General features: G+C 44.5%; 1 protein-coding gene across 15 annotated transcripts in view; it reads right to left on the reverse strand.

The window, feature by feature from the left end:
- Window positions 1–18,498, reverse strand: part of LOC115087836 — a 251,264-nt gene that overhangs the window by 155,955 nt on the left and 76,811 nt on the right. For 14 of the 15 annotated variants that reach the window (XR_003855628.1, XR_003855627.1, XR_003855626.1 and 11 more), the window contains 2 exons: window positions 13,239–13,415; window positions 2,135–2,379 (listed from right to left, as the gene is read on the reverse strand). Coding sequence is in view for 12 of the 15 variants with exons in the window: in XM_029595454.1 (XP_029451314.1) it covers window positions 2,135–2,379; window positions 13,239–13,415 (422 nt within the window). In the remaining 3 variants the exon portion in view is untranslated. The remainder of the gene's footprint in view (window positions 1–2,134; window positions 2,380–13,238; window positions 13,416–18,498) is intronic. The other variant, XM_029595460.1, reaches the window with a different exon arrangement.

Here is an 18,498-nt window from a genome sequence, read left to right on the forward strand (position 1 = left end):
CCTGCTTGTAATTAAAGCTAATCACATCATAAATTCATTATAAGAAATGCCACAAGATAGGTTCTATATGATGTTTCAAGAACTCCAAATCCTAAGTAAGGGGTGGTGAAGTCATTTAAATATATCAATTGACTGCTATCTGGCATTTCAAATGTTTCCTGTTGAAAAAACCTCTCCCAAACCTGTAGAATATACAAAGTACAGTCCTGGCCTTTATTTAAGTTAGGCTGGAAGACCTTTCTGTTATGGGAACAAGAACATCTCATTTTGGGCACTAACTTGTATACCACCTTTCAAAAGGCCAAAACAAGAGACTATGTTACATGAACTTTCAAAACCACACAAGTTCCTTCTTCATACTCCTGATATGTGAAGGAAGAACCTGTATGTCTTGAGAACTCATGTACACCATATTTATTGGTTCTTTAAGGTTTTAACACAAGAGGAGTACACTAACTGCATATGGAAAACCAACATTGGAGTGCAATATCAATATCAAAAAATAAAAAGCCCCCACTGAATTATCAAAGCTCACGAGAGGCAAAATTGAACTATGTTGCTTAGATTTAAAAAATACTAAAAATGTGAAAGTGGATGGTGAGGGTTTCATACTAGTACATATCATTAGAAATATTGAGCTAGGTAGCCCAATGACTCATGTATAATCATTAACCACCCACCAGAATATGATATGAAGAGTGCAATGCCTCAAACACCATACATTTTTTAAAAACTTTCTTCAGTGATAAGCCTCATAGATTAGAAAACACTGGCATGTGTTGGCACTTCATGACATCTTTAAGAAGCCTCCTTTGATAGCTACAGCCCAAGGCTCCAATATACATGATTGTGTAGTGCATTCATATTTCACTTACAGGAAAACTACAACAGCAGGTAGCCACACTAAATGCAATCATTGCAGTGTGCGTGATAAAGTTATCGAAGGCTATACTTGGCAAGATCCTGTTACAGATTATCACGTGAAACGTAAATCCGTCACCAAGTGTAGTGTATATCATATGCCCTTGCCCAAAATTATATGAGAGACGCACCAGCTGTATGGTTAAAACCAGAATGATGGAACATCTATCTCGGCCTAATACGTCCACAAAGACAGAACCTATCTAAAGTGAACAGTCACTGAACAAATCATTCCTACCATCCGCAGAAGTGATTTTTTTTTTAAGCGGTTAAACTACCAGGAGCAATACTGGATATTCACTTTACACACTACGCATCCCATGGATCTAAATGAAGAATGTGATTGGTCATTGATTTAATGAAATTGACCAATGTGAATGACAAGTCCCATGTTCAGTTATACATAAAAGAGTTTGAATCAGGAGTTGGTTCAGCCATTTTCATGCTGCTTACCGGTAATATTATATGAGAAAAACTTTTCCGTGTTTGCCACTATTTTGAAGTTTTTAGCGACTAATTTATTTAGAAAACATTTTTTCTGATCTACAAGCATGGTTATTCCTTTTATTGGTTTTCAATTTATACATCCCCTAATGAAGGATTCATTCCAAAACCTGGCCATGTCTGGAGCAGATCTTGAGAGGTATTCATCGGAGGTACTTCTTGAGAAACATTTATTGGGAATATGTGAGAACAGATCCTGACAGCATTCATTGCTAATATATTGCCTGAGCTAAGTGTAATGCTTATAAGAATATATTGAGAGCATTCATGGGGAATATATGGGTATATCTGAAAAAAATTTTTTTTAATCTGGAACAGATTTAATTTCACAGTTAAATTGATTTTGTTTAGTGAACATTTATTTTTTCAAAAATTTATGGTGTTTGAGGCATTACACTTTTTCATATATATTCTAGTGGGTGGTTAATGAGTCATTGAGCTACCTGGATAGGTATTTCTAATGATTTGATACTAGTATGAAACCCTCACCATCCACTTTCACATATTTTTAGTATTTTTTACATCTAAGCAATATAATGCAATTTTGCTTCACTTGAGCTTCGTTAATTCAGTGGGGGCTTTTTATTTTTGGTTACTTTAACTGCATTACATTGTAAGACCTCTGAAATATCACTTATCTAATTTTAGGCCTAATATAAACAAGGCATGGTATACTCCATTTTTAAATATGGATGTGTTTTGTAAATACCGATATGATAATTGTGCTCCTGGTAGTCTCTGAAGCTCAGAAAGAAGATAAGACAGCTGTCCAAGATGAACAAATTCCTCAGGATCAGGCAATGGATTGTTTGTTACAAAACTATGAACATGTTCATTCCAGGCAGGGTTAATATGCGTTACATCTCCAGTAATGCTCAGCTGTCTGTCCATTTCATGCCACAAAGCATTTTTAAAGGAGATCTGATTGAGAACTAAACGATACCAGTGTGTAGCCTAGAAATGCAAATAAGTAATGTCATTGATGAGCAAAATGTTTAAACTATTTGTAATTTGTTACCAAAGCATAACACTACAATAGATATATTTGGGTCATATGATCTTGCCACCTGCTGGAAAATCCCAAACTTTCTAGAGAAAAATCACATGCATAGCTGTCAAAAATTGCAGAAAAGCAGCTGTGCTGCAATAAAATTTACAAATGGTCCAACAGCTTGGACCATTTGTAAATTTTATACTTGCTTTGAACAGCTTCAAAGCAAGTATATTAAAGAAGCAGTGATTACCTTCAAAAAATTGCCCATTTTTGTATCTGTTAATATTTTTGTTGAAAATGACTATTAGCTAGCTTTATATGGCCTCATTCATAGGCTTATCATGAGAAGTAAACACACTAGACTAAGTAGCAGAAAAGCAGGTATGTTGCAATAAAGTTTACTAATGTTTGCTCTTCTCTCCATACTTTCTTGTAGCTGTCAAAATCACTATCAGTTCTTCATATCAACAATACACAATATTCAGGTTGTTTCTACTTCCCACTGTAATGTAATCTTTGGAGAAGAACAGTTACATTTAATTACTTCTCCAGATAAGCCTATGAATGGGGCCATATGAAACAGTTATTTGCAACAAAAAGCAAATGTTGCTTACCTGATGTAACAGGTGTTCTCACAGGACAGCAGGATGTTAGTCCTCACGAAAGGGTGACATCGAGGATGGAGCCCACCACGGAAAACTTCTGTCAAAGTTTAAACAGAACTTTGACTGGCCCCTACTGGGCATGCCCAGCAAGGCACTGACCCTGCAGCCAGCAGGGGTCTCCCTTCAGTCAGATTTTCAAAGCTACAGGCAGTGCCTAGAAAGTAAGAATAAAACGAACCCAACACCGCGGGGAGGCGGGCGGGTTTCGTGAGGACTAACATCCTGCTGTCCTGTGAGAACACCTGTTACATCAGGTAAGCAACATTTGCTTTCTCACAGGACAAGCAGGATGGTTGTCCTCACAAATGGGTGAGTACCGAGCTGAGGATGTCCCGACTTGCACCAAATGTACCCAACGGTGTGCAGCAGGCACAATAAGTGAGGAGAAATTTGGGAAAGGGCATCCGCACCCAACCGGGTAGGTGGAAGGGTGTTGGTACATCAGGTTGGAAAAAGGTTACGCAAGACAGACTGGCCGAAGATGGAGTCCTGTCTTCCAGCCTTGTCCAAACAATAATGGGCTGCAAAGGTATGGAGAGAACTCCAGGTTGCAGCTTTGCAGATGTCAGGAAGCGGCACCGATCGAAGGTGTGCCACTGACGTCGCCATGGCCCTCACAGAGTGTGCTTTAACACGGTCTTGAAAAGGAATGCCAGCTTGCTCATAGCAAAAAGAAATGCAGTCCGCCAACCAGGAAGAAAGAGCCTGCTTACCCACAGGTTGTCCCAACTTATTAGGATGGAAAGAGACGAATAATTGAGTGCTCTTCCTATGGGAAACTGTACGGTCTAGGTAAAAAGCTAGAGCTCGTTTACAGTCTAGGGTATGCAGGGTCTGCTCTCCAGAGTTGGAGTGGGGCCTGGGAAAAAAGATAGGTAGTATGATGGATTGATTGATATGAAACTCAGAAACTACCTTAGGTAAAAATTTAGGATGAGTGCGGAGTACCGCGCGGTCCTGCAGGAGCTTAGTGTAAGGCGGATAGGTAACTAGGGCCTGTAATTCACTAACCCTGCGAGCTGAAGTAATAGCCAAAAGGAATAACACTTTCCAAGTGAGATATTTAAAGTCACAGGAGTGCAGAGGTTCGAAAGGAGGTTTCATAAGACGACCAAGAACCAGGTTAAGGTCCCAGGATGGGGCCGGAGGACGCAAGGGCGGCTTTAGATGGAGCAAGCCCTTAAGAAAGCGTGATACTAGGGGTTGTACTGAAATAGGATTACCCCCAATACCGTTATGGAAGGCGGCTACCGCACTGACATGCATTCTGATAGAAGAGGTTTTAAGACCTGATTCAGAGAGATGCCATAAATAGTCCAAGAATTTGGAGATTGGACAGGAAAGGGGATCAAGGGACTGAGAAGTGCACCATGATGTGTACCTTTTCCATTTGTATGAGTAAGACTTTCTTGTGGAAGGCTTTCGTGAAGCTATCAGGACCCGAGAAACGGAATCTGAAAGGTTGAAAGGCTGAAGGACTAACCTTTCAACATCCATGCCGTCAGGGACAAGACTTGGAGGTTGGGATGGAGGAGGCATCAGTCGTTTTGAGTGAGCAGATGCGGGTCCTTTCCCAGAGGAATGTGCCTGCGGATGGAGAGATCCTGGAGTATTGGAAACCATACTTGGCGTGGCCAGTAAGGTGCTATCAGGATCATGGTTCCTCCGTCCTGGCGTAGCTTCACGAGAGTCTTTGACACAAGAGGGAGTGGAGGGAATGCATAGAGCAGACCGGTTGTCCACTTGAGGGAGAATGCATCCCTCGGCCGAGAGTGCTGGCTCCGAATGAGAGAGCAGTAATCGTCCACTTTGTGGTTCTGAGGGGACGCAAAGAGGTCTATGCGGGGAGAACCCCACTTGTGAAACAGAGAGGTCGCTACCAGAGGATCGAGTGACCACTCGTGTGGTTGGAAGACACGGCTCAGCTGGTCTACCAATACATTGTCTACTCCCGGCAGGTAAGTGGCCCTGAGGTACATGGAGTGGGAGAGGGCTTCCGCCCAGATCTGCGCAGCTTCCTGACACAGAAGGAAGGAGCCTGTGCCTCCCTGCTTGTTTATGTACCACATGGCCACTTGGTTGTCCATCTGGATTAAGATTATCTGATGAAAGAGATGATCTTTGAAAGTGCGGAGCGCATGGCGGATTGCTCGAAATTCCAGGAAATTGATCTGGTGTTCGGCTTCCTCTTTGGACCATAACCCTTGGGTTTGAAAGTCGTCCACATGGGCTCCCCAACCGATGTGAGAAGCGTCGGTGGTTAGGATTACTTGCGGATCCGGTGGAAGAAAGGGTAAGCCCTGAAGGAGGTTGACCTGAGTCGTCCACCAGGTTAAGGATAGGCGCAGCGCTTGTGTGACTGTGACTATGGAGGACAGAGGCTGAAAAGCTTGAATCCATTGGTGTCGTAGAGTCCATTGTGTTACTCTCATGGCTAGTCGGGTCATGGGAGTGACTTGAACCGAGGATGCCATGTGCCCTAGGAGAATGAGGAACTGGCGAGCCGTGGCAGTGTTCTGAGACTGGAGCTGGCGAGCCAGGGACATTAGGGTGTGGACCCTCTGAAGAGGAAGGTAAGCCTTTGCCTGTAAGGTGTCCAAGTCTGCCCCAATGAAGGATAAGGTTTGAGACGGGACTAAGCAAGATTTCTCGTAATTGACGAGAAACCCTAAGGAAAGGAGTGTTTGAATTGTCAATTTTAGGGAGGATTGAGCTATCTGTTGGGTGGAGGCCCTGATTAGCCAATCGTCCAGGTATGGGTAGACGTGGACACCTTCCTTCCTTAGGAATGCTGCTACCACTACGAGACATTTGGTAAAGACTCGTGGGGCAGAAGCCAGACCGAAAGGGAGGACACGGTATTGATAATGGTCGTGACCTACTAGAAACCGCAGATATTTGCGATGGGATTGTGTGATCGCAATGTGGGTATAAGCGTCCTTGAGGTCGAGAGAGCACAGCCAATCCCCTCTTTGTAGCAGAGGGAGCAGCGCGCCTAGGGTTACCATTTTGAACTTCTCTTTTTGAAGGTATTTGTTGAGGGCTCGAAGGTCCAAAATGGGACGTAGTCCCCCTGATTTCTTTGGTATTAGGAAGTATCTGGAATAGAATCCCGTGCCTCGTTGAGAGGGAGGAACGGGTTCTATAGCATTTGATTGCAGAAGAAGGGATACTTCCTGTTGTAATTGAGCCAAATGGGTGGATAGACTCCACGCTTGAAGAGGCGGGGAGTCTGCCGGAAGAGTTATGAAGTTGAGGTGGTAACCCTGTGCGATAATTGTTAGCACCCACTGATCTGAGGTGATCTGCAACCAAGGTTGTAGAAAATGGTACAGTCGACCTCCTACAGGGATGTCCGGAAGAGGGGTTTGGCATGTGTTCCCTACAGGGGAGTCAAAGGCCAGCCGCAGGCCCAGGAGGAGGGGCTACAGTAGGCCTTTGTTTCCTAGGCTGACGCGGCTGAGGCCTAGTAGAGGATCGAGCTGGACGAGGCCTGGCCGATGGAGGTTAATAACGGCGTGGTCGAAAGAATGACTTCTTAGAGTCTTTCTTTTGCGGTTGCTTGGAGGTCAGCTCAGGTGGGACAGATGAGAGTTGTTTCAACGTCTCATGGTGGTCTTTTAACTCCGCCACAATCTGCTGAATTTGCTCTCCAAACAAATTATCGCCTAAGCAGGGTAAATCAGCAAGACGATCCTGAACCTCTGGGCGAAGGTTGGATGATTTTAACCAAGCCCAACGTCTGGCTGAGATGGCTGTGGCTGAAACTTTTGTGGAAGCATCGAATATGTCGTAGGCAGTCCTAATCTCGTGCTTCCCTGCCTCAAATCCCTTGTGAAGAAGGGCTTGAAGCTGCGGTTGGTATTGGTCTGGCAACGTGTCAGCATAGTCTTGCATCTGCTTAAGGATGGCTCTGTTGTACTGAGTCATGTAAAGTTGATATGAAGCTATGCGTGAAATCAACATAGCTCCATGATAGACTTTCCGTCCAACACTATCTAGGAACTTGTTGTCCCTGGTAGGTGGGGTAGAAGAGTGTGGCTTAAGACGCTTGGCCTTCTTCTGCGCGGACTCAACCACAACAGAGCGATGATCCAGTTGAGGTTTTGGAAACCTGGTGCTGACTGGACAAGGTAGGTGGAGTCAGCTTTTTTGTTAACTGGGGACACTGATGAAGGAGATTCCCAGTTTTTCTTGAGCAGATCCAAAAACACCTGGTGTATAGGGATGGAAGCGATGATTTTTGGAGCATCCAGAAATTGAAGGAGTTCCATCATCTGGTGTCTGTCATCAGCTTCAGATTGTAGTTGAAAGGTACAACTTCTGACATCTCTTTCACAAAATTAATGAAAGATAGATCCTCAGGAGGAGATCTTTTTCTACTCTCTGTAGGAGATGGTGGCGAAGGCAAATCTGTGTCAGAAGATGTATCATCATCATCACCCCAGGTATCGTAGGGATCAAGTGGGGCTTGTAGCCCTGATGGACCTGGCTGAGGCTCTGAAGGCATCGATGGAAACAGAGGTGGAATCGGTGCCGTAGGTGGAACCAGAAATGGCATCGATGGCTTCGGTGCTGCCGATGGAATCGGTGCCTGGCGTGGAATGGATGGAACCGAAGGATATATCGGTGGAGATATACCAGAAGGCACCGATGGAACCACCCCGGAAGGGGGAATCCGGAACGGTGTTTCTCCTGCCGATGAAAATCCAGTCGGAGACGGTGGTGTTGTCGATGGTACTGGAATCACCGATGGAAGGGCCGTCATGAGCGCCTCCATGCGGCTCAGTAGCGGTGCTAGCGCTTGTATCAACGGCTCGGTGGTCGGTTCCCTCCTCGGTGGCGAAGCCGGTGCCGGTGTCGGGGGCGGCACTGGAACCGGTGCCGGAGACTGTGCCGATGGAGGTTGCAATTTCTTCATCGCTTTCTCGATGGCCTCCTGGACCAGCCGGTCCAGTTCTGCCCGGAGACCAGGGGTAACCATACCCGGCTCGACGGGAGAGGGAGGCTGAGGCAGGGCCGGAGGGACCACCGTAACCGTGGGATCACGGCCCCCGCACCCCGGGAGGGTGAGGGTTTCCTCGATGCCGGCGAACAAGACGTGGAGGGTGTCCGGTCTGTTCGCGGCTTCTTTGTCGGTGGCTCGGCTTGAGCAGAGGTCGATGGCTGTGGATCCTCGACAGGCCGAGACTTGTGCCGTCGATGGCGGTGCTTTTCCTTCCGATCCCCTCGCCCATCCGGGGAAGGGACGGGAGTCGACGGCCGAGAAGCGATCGATGGCGGACGGTCACCGGAGGGTTGACGATGATGGTACAACTTCGACGGTGCCGGTTCCGATGACGTCGATGCTATCGATGGCGTTGGGGTGGGTGCATGGAAGAGGAGCCCCATCTTCTCCATCCTGGCTTTGCGACCCTTGGGTGTCATTAAGGCACATTTGGTGCAAGTCAGGACATCATGCTCACTACCCAAACACATTACACAAACCCTGTGGGGGTCTGTGATGGACATAGTCCGGGTACAATCCGGACAACGGCGGAACCCCGTTGCCATGGCCTGAAGCCAAAATTTAGGCTGGGGATCGGTAAGTGCCAACAGGCCTCAAGGGCCAAAATCGACGGTAGTCGATGGAAAAAGGCAAAAAACTTACCGGGTTCCGTAAGATGACTAAAAATTTGTCGAAGGGAGCCCCTGAGGGGCAAATTTTCTTAGGAAATTAACTTCCAAATTCCTGTCAGGAACGTGGTTAGAGAGCTCCTTTCACCGCGTGGCAACTGCTGCGCGGAAAAAAGAAGACTGAAGGGAGACCCCTGCTGGCTGCAGGGTCAGTGCCTTGCTGGGCATGCCCAGTAGGGGCCAGTCAAAGTTCTGTTTAAACTTTGACAGAAGTTTTCCGTGGTGGGCTCCATCCTCGATGTCACCCTTTTGTGAGGACAACCATCCTGCTTGTCCTGTGAGAAATATTAATACAAATAAAGGCAATTCTTTAATGAATGCAGATGAAAAGTATCTCAGAAAAACAGAAAAGGGGTCTTAGGAGGGATGGAGTTTGAATATGCCTCAAAATCTTAAAGCACCAATATGTCAGAGTCCCAAACAAGTGCAGTATCTATTTTGTGATCATGAGCTATGGCAAAAGCTCCATTCTGAAGCACAGAAGGTGAAAGTTAGTAGCATAGTGTTTAGAGCAGCGGGCTATGAGCCAGGGAAGCCAGGGTTCAAATTTTACTGCAGCTCCTGACAACCTTAGACAAGTCACTTTACCCTCCATTGCCTCAAGTACGAACAGATTGTAAACCCCTTTGGGGATAGGGAAGTCCCTAAATATAACCTGCTCTGACATGTCAAAAAGCAGAATTTAAAAAAATACATTTATCAAGGTTGATCTCAGCTTAGCATCACTCAAACAGCATGAGGTCTAATATACCCCTCCAAGTTAAAGCATGCCTGGATTCAATGAGAAAAATTCTAGTCCGAACATTGTAGGTTTTTCCCCAATGGTGAATACCAGATCTAGCAGGGCAAACGCCGATGAGTTTTACATACTTCTGTTGTAGAAAATAAAACGCAAGAGTTCTATGGCAGTTTAACTTACTCCCGGGGAATTCTGCAAAACTGTGCAGCACATAATTTACACAGAATTCCCCCTCTGGTGCAAAATGTGGCATCATGGGCCCTGACAGAGGAGGCACAGGAGCAAAACGTGCAGACTAAGAAGGTTGTTGCAGCAGTCTGCCTGCACAGCCCTGGAAGGAGGTGGCAAAGGGCAGGCCAGGAAGATACTGCTGCCACACACCTGCTGGCTTGTGCAGCCCCAGGAGATAGCATTCTGAGCCATGCAAGCTGGGAGGGATGAAGAGCAAATGATGGGTGTGAGAGCCTGCAGGGGAAGGAGTGTGGAGTTAGGGAGAAGGAAGCGTGAGCAAGCCAGTTGTGGGATATCATGCCAGGAGGAGAGAACTGGAGTGGACTTAGAAAGAGGGTGTGAGTGCAGTGGGGTGAAACCTGGGGAAAGGAAAAGAAAGCAAGTACAAGACTGGGTGGGAAAAGGGTAATGAGGTAAGAGCTGGCGAGAAAGACCTAATGAAGGAATCTATAGAAATGTGATGGCAGAAAGACCATATTGCCCATCTAGTCTGCCTACCCACACAATTACTCAGTTCTACAATCACTACCAGTCCCCTCAGATACTGTCCCTTATGCCATGCTTTCTTGCATTCAGAGACTGTCCTTATCTCTACCCCTTCCACTGGAATACTGTTCCATGCATCTACCACCTTCTCTATAAAGATATTTCCTTAGATTACTCCCAAATCCCTTTCACCCTCATCCCATGACTCCTCATTCTATTTTTAATTTATATTCTACTTTTTCAGGTACTTTAACGTGGATTGCATTCAGGTACTGTAGGATTAGCCTTTCCCCATAGAAAGAGGCCTGCTCTGCATGGATACCTTGGAGATATTTAACATCTATCTCCCCTAGCCCACCTTTCACCTGGAGGATACATGTTTAGATCTAAGTCTATCCCCATATGCACAGAGGTGAGGGGTTGAGGTTCGAAGGGAGTAATGTGCTAGAGAGTGTGAGTAGTGGGGGTAATCTGGAGAGGGGTGTTGAGTCAGAGTGAGGGAGGACGTGAGCTGGAAGGGAAGGAGGGGAGTGGGCCTTATGTGAATTTTTATTTTTTTTTTACACACTTTTAAAAATTTACATTTATGAATAACTTTACTCTATTGCATTTTAAATTAAGTATCACTCAAAAACAATTAGTGTTTTGATAACATGTGCAGGGTTTTATGGAGCTTATTTACACAAATTTTTACATTTTTTCACTAATTGCCCAAGAGCATAACTTGGAGGGTAGACTTGTGGACAGGAAGAAACACTAAGTCTTAACGTGATAATCTGACACCATTTCAAGCAAAAGTCTTTAGATCTCTAGGCCTGGAGTTCACTGACTGAGATGAAGTGACTGCCACCAAAAATATAAACCTTCTAGATCACATACTTCAGCTCACATGAGTCTAAAAGCTCTAGGGGAGTGGTGGGGGTGAGAAGGAAGGACTTCAGATTGGTTATAAGGCACATGGAAAGGCTGATCCTGACATTTGGCTGTGCTGGGCACTATAGAGGAAGGCACTATGGTTCATATACCCTGTAAGGGAAGCTGGGAATATGACAGTCAAACTCTGGAGAGGGAGATGATCACAGATGTTACTGCTGGCGCATTGGCAATACACAGAGCTCATTCTCAGAAGAGATTCATATTCCCTTGGACAGCAAAGAAATACGAATCACCTTCACAGGCTAGCAAGCAGAAGGTGGTGGTTTAAAAAATAATGACAAGAAGATGCTTTTAAATGTAAGTGACCCAACAAATTAGACAGCTAAATCTGAAGAGAAATTAATTTTCCTTTTACTTACTTGAGAGGTAAAGACAGAGGGGTGGGGGGGGGGGGGGGGGGGGGGGAGGTAAAATAGGTTGGGAATAGAGAGAATTGTGATGCATGGGTTTAAAACTGGCTCTTAAATATCAAAATTCAGTATATATTTCTCAGATTCTTAAAATCAGCAACAGTTTCAGAAGACAGTAGTTCGGAATATTCTTAAGATACCTATGTTTCAGGAGGCATAAGGGAACAGTGGGCAGATTGCTCCTTTGTGTCTACTGCTAGCACCACCAGAAAACAGAGTTCTGGCTTTCTCCTCTTTTCTCTCCAAGCTTCCATTCTTCTTCCCTGAAACATATCTTCATAGCTTTCAGCTCTATTATTGCTCTACTCCATTTTCCTCTCTACCTGTCCAATCCAAAATGGGCACAAAGGGGCTCTTCATTTTTTTCAGTGGACTAAGATCAAGTTACAAAAATATGGTTAGACGATTATTGTAACCCCAGGTCTTAGTTGAATGGAAGGAAATGGGATAGAAAAACCTAAGAACATAAGAACATGCCATACTGGGTCAGACCAAGGGTCCATCAAGCCCAGCATCCTGTTTCCAACAGTGGCCAATCCAGGCCATAAGAACCTGGCAAGTGTTACTGTTGCTAGTAATAGCAGTGTCTATTTTCTAAGTCAACTTAATAGCAGGTAATGGACTTCTCCTCCAAGAACTTATCCAATCCTTTTTTAAACACAGCTATACTAACTGCACTAACCACATCCTCTGGCAACAAATTCCAGAGTTTAATTGTGCGTTGAGTGAAAAAGAACTCTCTCAGATTAGTTTTAAATGTGCCACATGCTAACTTCATGGCGTGCCTCCTAGTCTATTATCTGAAAGAGTAAATAATCGATCCATATCTACCTGTTCTAGACCTCTCGTGATTTTAAATACCTCTATCATATCCCCACCCCCTCCCTCAGCTGTCTCTTCTCCAAGCTGAAAAGTCCTAACTTCTTCAGCCTTTCCTCATAGGGGAGCTGTTCCATTCCCCTTATTTTGGTCGCCCTTCTCTGTACCTTCTCCATCGCAATTACATCTTTTTTGAGATGCGGCGACCAGAATTATATACAGTATTCAAGATGCGGTCTCACCATGGAGCAATACAGAGGCATTATGACATTTTCCTTTTATTCACCATTCCCTTTCTAATAATTCCCAACATTCTGTTTGCTTTTTTGACTGCCGCAGCACACTGAACCTACGATTTCAATGTGTTATCCACTATGACGCCTAGATCTCTTTCTTGGGTTGTAACACCTAATATGGAACCTAACATTGTGTAACTATAACATGGGTTATTTTTCCCTATATGCATCACCTTGCACTTATCCACATTAAATTTCATCTGCCATTTTGATGCCCAATTTTCCAGCCTCACAAGGTCTTCCTGCAATTTATCACAATCTGCTTGTGATTTAACTACTCTGAACAATTTTGTATCATCTGCAAATTTGATTACCTCACTCGTCGTATTTCTTTCCAGATCATTTATAAATATATTGAAAAGTAAGGGTTCCAATACAGATCAGTAGTTGGTGGCATTATCTGCTTTTACCATACTTAGGCAAAATAATTTTAACCAATACATAGTAAAAGTATTAGAATGTGAAACAAAACAAAAAAAAAGTAGCCCACACATATTTGCGTAGAGTGGCAACACTAACTGGCCAAATATCTCAGAATCTAAAAAAGTGTCAGCTCCTTACTTTATTGAACAAGTAGTGATAGTCATGAATGGATTTAAGAGTTTGGAATGGGATTTCAACAGCTGCAGAAAAGCGCTCTTTTAGCTTCCAGAGTTGCCAGATATAATCTTCCACTTCATTTCCACCTTCCAAACATTCCAGGTTTTCAATGACATCAGCAACATGCTCCAGCAAGATCTAACAAATGAGAAAAATGCTGGTCAAGTCATTCAAAAGCAGTTTCAATGATTGCATATGGGTCTAACAAGCTCAAAGAAGCTTTTTTTCCCTCTAATATAGAACATTGAAGAAAATTATAACATTAAAAATTAAAGTTAATCACTTTTTTTTTTTTTTTTTTTTTAAATATAATGTATAACTGAAAGGCTCTAAAATCACTTACCAATAACCTTCCAAGAGAAATTCTCATTTCAGACGAAGAAATAAAACCCCAAACAATGGCTATTTATATTCTAAGGGTAACTGCATACCTGTAATTGTTCTCCAAAAGCAGTTTGATGACACTGATGGGTTGTGTGACATGCATCACAAGCAGGAGTTGGAGGATACTTTTGAAAACTCTTAAAACTTTTGCTCATGTGCAGAAAATCCTTATGCTACTCTTCAGCTTAACTTCAAATTCCCAAAACAAATAGGCATATGGGTATGGCCCATTTTATTGCCATCAGAACAGTTACAAGCAAGCAACTTCTGACTCATGACAAGAAAGTGCGAGTTACAGTGATGCATCTATTTAGTCAAGGGTTGTCATTTTGTTTTTGGATATTGTAATCTTCTTTATATTTAATACTGCACCTCACTTAGAACATGGGATTATGCAGGTTACAAATAGTTTGAGAGAATATAAATATTTTATTTAAACTACTAAGATAGGCCACATTTTTTATGAAAGGGGGGGGGGTTGTTTGTTTTTTTACAACCACAGAACATAGAATACAACCCTGGAAACCAACAGAAAGTGGACCTAGAAGAATAGGAGTGGGGTTATACTCTAACAAGGCAAGAATGATGGACCAGTCCAAACCCGGAATCCTAACAGGTGGTTTATCATGACAATAGTGACTAGGAAATGGGTGGACAAAAGTTTCAGATGACTGTACTGACTAGTGGCAAAAGCAGGGGATTTGTATTAGGTATGGAAACATTTTCCATCTACCAAGAATAGTAGAGGTAGAAAGGGAGGAAGATGACAAAGCCAATCTAGAATGGCAGCATGGTTTGATAATCCCCCATAGGGAGATGGCAGGCAGCCTAGCACCAGCATGTGGATGGTAAATCTTTGGTACACTCAGAGGGGATTAGGAGATTGTGCAAACAAGGTGGTCATGTGGAGGTACTCTGAAGCTTGAGACTCTGGCATATGGACTGGATCAGGAGATCTAGTTATCCACTCTGAAGCATGGGCCAGATTATGTCTGAACCCTCACAGCTGTGCTCAAACAGGGAGAACACACACAGACATATCCTAAATTCTGTATTTGACCATATCAAGTCACAAGCAGAATCTTTTCAACCTCTATGATTCAAGCAGTAACAAGAACTACCGGTAGTTTCTGCTCAAAGGAATATTCTTGGATCAAGGAGTCAAAACTGTCAAGGAACATGACTGGCTCCTTGGCCCTATACATGGCTTAAGGCCAGTTCTGAGATCTACTTATTCATACCAATCAGGTAAGTTTGAATAGCTTAGAAGTCAACAAGTTCAGAGCCCCTTGTGCCAGACCTAAACTTGTCATTTTTACACAGAAGGTACATGAAAAAAACAAAAAAACTACACCAACAGTCTTCACCTAAATACTTCATGACAATCTGTAAGCAACATCTTCTGGAAGCACTTTAGGTATTCCAAAGCTGCTGGCTTGCTTCTCAGCAATAGTGCAAAAAGAAAAAAACTTAAGAAAATAAATCAGACCAACTACAATCACAGACGGCAGCTATCTGGAGCCAAAGTTGTGATCATACTGTTGAACTGAAGCAGAAATGTTAAAGGTCCATATTCAAAAGCATTTAAACTGCTAACTCAGAAGTTAGCCCGCTAAACGAATATTTGGGCATCTATCCTGCTAAATTCTAGCTGGCTAGAAAGTTAGGCAGCTAGAAGTTAGATGGATAAGTAAGAGGCATTCCAGGGGTGTAACTGGGAGGAGCTGAGTTAGCCGATTGACTTAGGCAGCCAAGCCTTGACAGACCAAAGCTGTCCTAAAATTATCCGGCTAACTAACGGGCTGATACAGTACAGTGCGCTCATTTAGACGCACGTTTGACACGCTAGCGTTATCCCTTATTCAGTAAGGGGCCGAAAACGTGCGTCTAACCCCCCGAACCTAATAGCGCCCGCAACATGCAAATGCATGTTGATGGCCCTATTAGGTATTCCCGCGCGATTCAGAAAACAAAATGTGGAGGGGGGCAGGTGAATTGATCTAAGCCAAGCCCTGTACACCAGGCAGAGAACCATTTCAACCTGTAAGACTTCCTGATGGAAGGCTTTCTAGAATCCACCAGCACCTGGCAGATGTGTTCCAAGAGGTCCAGGGGCTGAAGGACTAGAAGCTCAACTTCCAAGCTGTCAAGGCCAGCGCCCGGAGGTTTGGATGGCGCAGGCTGCCCTGGTTCTGAGTTATCAGATCGGGCATGGTCCCAGTCTGATGGGATCCTTGATCAATAGATCCCAAAGGAGAGGGAACCAGACTTGCCTTGGCCAGTAGGGTGCCATGAGGATCATGGTCCCTCGGTCCTGTTGAAGCTTCGGGAGAGTCTTCAAGAGGAGGGGAAGAGGAGGATATGTATATAGGAGACCCTTTCCCCAGTGAAGGGAGAAGGCATCAGAGGCTGGACGTCTGTTCCATGTGAACCGGGAGCAAAAATTGCTCACCTTGCAGTTGTGCAGGGTTGCGAAGAGGTCCACATCCGGGGTTCCCCACCAGTGGAAAATATGGGCTGCAACCTTCGGATCCAGGGACCACTCGTGCAGCTGGAAACAGCAGCTTAGGCGATCTGCAAGCACATTCAAAGTCCCGGGAAGGTACATCGCTCGCAGAGACATCCCCTGTGATAGAGCCCATGACCAGATCTGTACAGCCTCTTGACAGATGAGGAACAACCCCGTGCCTCCTTGCTTATTGATATACCACATTGCGACTTGGTTGTCCATCCGAAGCAGGATTATCTTGTTGGACAACCCGTCTCGGAAAGCCCAGAGAGTGTAATGAATCGCCCGAAGCTCTAAGAAGTTTATCTGGCTGAGAGCTTCCTGAGCAGTCCAGTGACCTTGCATGTGGATGCCATCCACATGGGCTCCCCAGCCCTAAGAAGAGGCATCCATGGTAAGCAATACCTGAGACAGGGTAGCCTGGAAGGGAATTCCCTACTCTAAATTGGAGAGATTCACCTACTAGGACTGCGAGGTCTTCAGAGGCTGTGTGACAGACATGCAACTAGAGGTCCTGGGATGCCTGCTGCCATTGCGACCACATCGTCCATTGTGCACTGCCATGCAAAGGCGGGCTATTGGGATGTCATGGACCGAGGCTGCCATGTGGCCCAGCAAACGAAGCAAAATTCACATTCAGACTGCTGTACACATATGTTGCCAACAAAGAAACGGCCAGGACCCGATTTTGGGGCATGAACGCCTTCACCTGGGTAGTTTATGACAAAACCCAAAGATTGCAGTGTCCACATAGTCAAGGCCAGATCATCCAGTGCGGGAGTCGCTCTTGACCAGCCAGTTGTCCAAGTAGGGAAAGACATGCATCGCACAGCGCCTGAAGTGCGCTGCCACCACTGGCAGGCACTTGGTGAAGACATGAGGGGCTGAAGCCAAGCCAAAGGGCAGCACCCTGTACTGGTAGTGAGCCTTCCTCTGCACAAAGAGAAGGTGGGCATATGCATCTGAGAGAGTGAGCAGAGCTAATCTCCTCTTTTGAGAAGAATCAGAGTGCCCAGAGAAACCATTTTGAACTTATCTCTTGTGAGAAACTTGTTCAAAGCCCCAAGATCAAGAATGGGGCGTAAGCCCCCAGTCCTTTTTGGTATAAGGAAATACCTCAAATAGAACCCTCGGTCTTGTTGAGGACGAGGAATGGGATCTATCGCTCCTGTTGCGAGAAGGGCGGATAGCTCTGTTTGAAGTATGACCTGTTTGGTAGACGAACCCCAAGTAGCAGCAACCAAAAGAACAAGATGATAGATAAAAAGGGATTCTTTATTTAAAGTGTATGCGGTAAGCAGTAATGCCAGACTCTGGCCGAGTTTTGTTAGGGCCATTGCTGAAGCTATTCCCTTCCAGTTTAGTTTACTATTCCAAATAATCATGCATTAAATTTTACACTTTTGTAGCCATACCTTTTATTTTGTTAAGATTAAAAAGAGAAATAGGAAAAATAAAGTAGTTTGGTAGTAATATACTTTGACATTAAAATTATATAGTACTGCCACCCGCTTTTTTAAGAAACATTTTAACCATTTATATATATATCAAAGTAAGACCACTGCCATTAGAAACAAAGCACATAAGAATGTATTCCAGCGGCACTGGGTCAAAGTAATACTTCCGGTTTGACGGCAAAGAGAAGCATAGAGACGCCAACACATGCAGTAAATTACTGCCACACAAATATCAAGTAAGAACAAAGTAAATTATCCTAAAAAAAAAAAGGTTTAAAATAATTTTTATCTTTGTAGTAAGCATGGGTTTAGTGTTTTTTTAAAAAAAAGCTGTTAGCTACAGATGAAGTTTTTTTATGTAGTCTAAGACACAAAAAGACTATAAAGCAGTTTTTAGTACGAGATAGTAAGTATGCAAGGAAGTAGTTTTATTCATTTTAAATCTGGTAAGCCAAGGTACGCAAGCAAGATTTTTGGTAAATATGAGTTTTAGTTTGATAAATGCAAAGGGGCCGATTTTTAATCCTTCGTGCGCGGGGTACATTTGTGCGTGCTACCCGGCGCGCACAAATGTGCATCCGATTTTATAACATGCGTGCGCTGCCGTGCGCAAGGAGGTGCACACTTGTGCACCTTGCGCACGCCGAGCCCTAAGGGAGCCCCAATGGCTTTCCTCGTTCCCTCCAAAGCTGCTCCAATTTTGGAGAACTTTTTTTGCTCCCCCCCCAGCCCTACCTAAATCCCCCCCCCCCCCCACTTTATTTTATTTTTTACACCTGCCTCTTGCAGGCATATCTTGCACGTGCTGGCCAACTTCCGGTGCGCAAACCTCCGGCACGGCCGCTGTGTCGGAGGCCTCAGTCCCGCCCCC

Source organism: Rhinatrema bivittatum, chromosome 3 (assembly GCF_901001135.1).
Source record: "Rhinatrema bivittatum chromosome 3, aRhiBiv1.1, whole genome shotgun sequence".
In the NCBI taxonomy this organism is placed as follows: Eukaryota; Metazoa; Chordata; class Amphibia; order Gymnophiona; family Rhinatrematidae; genus Rhinatrema; species Rhinatrema bivittatum.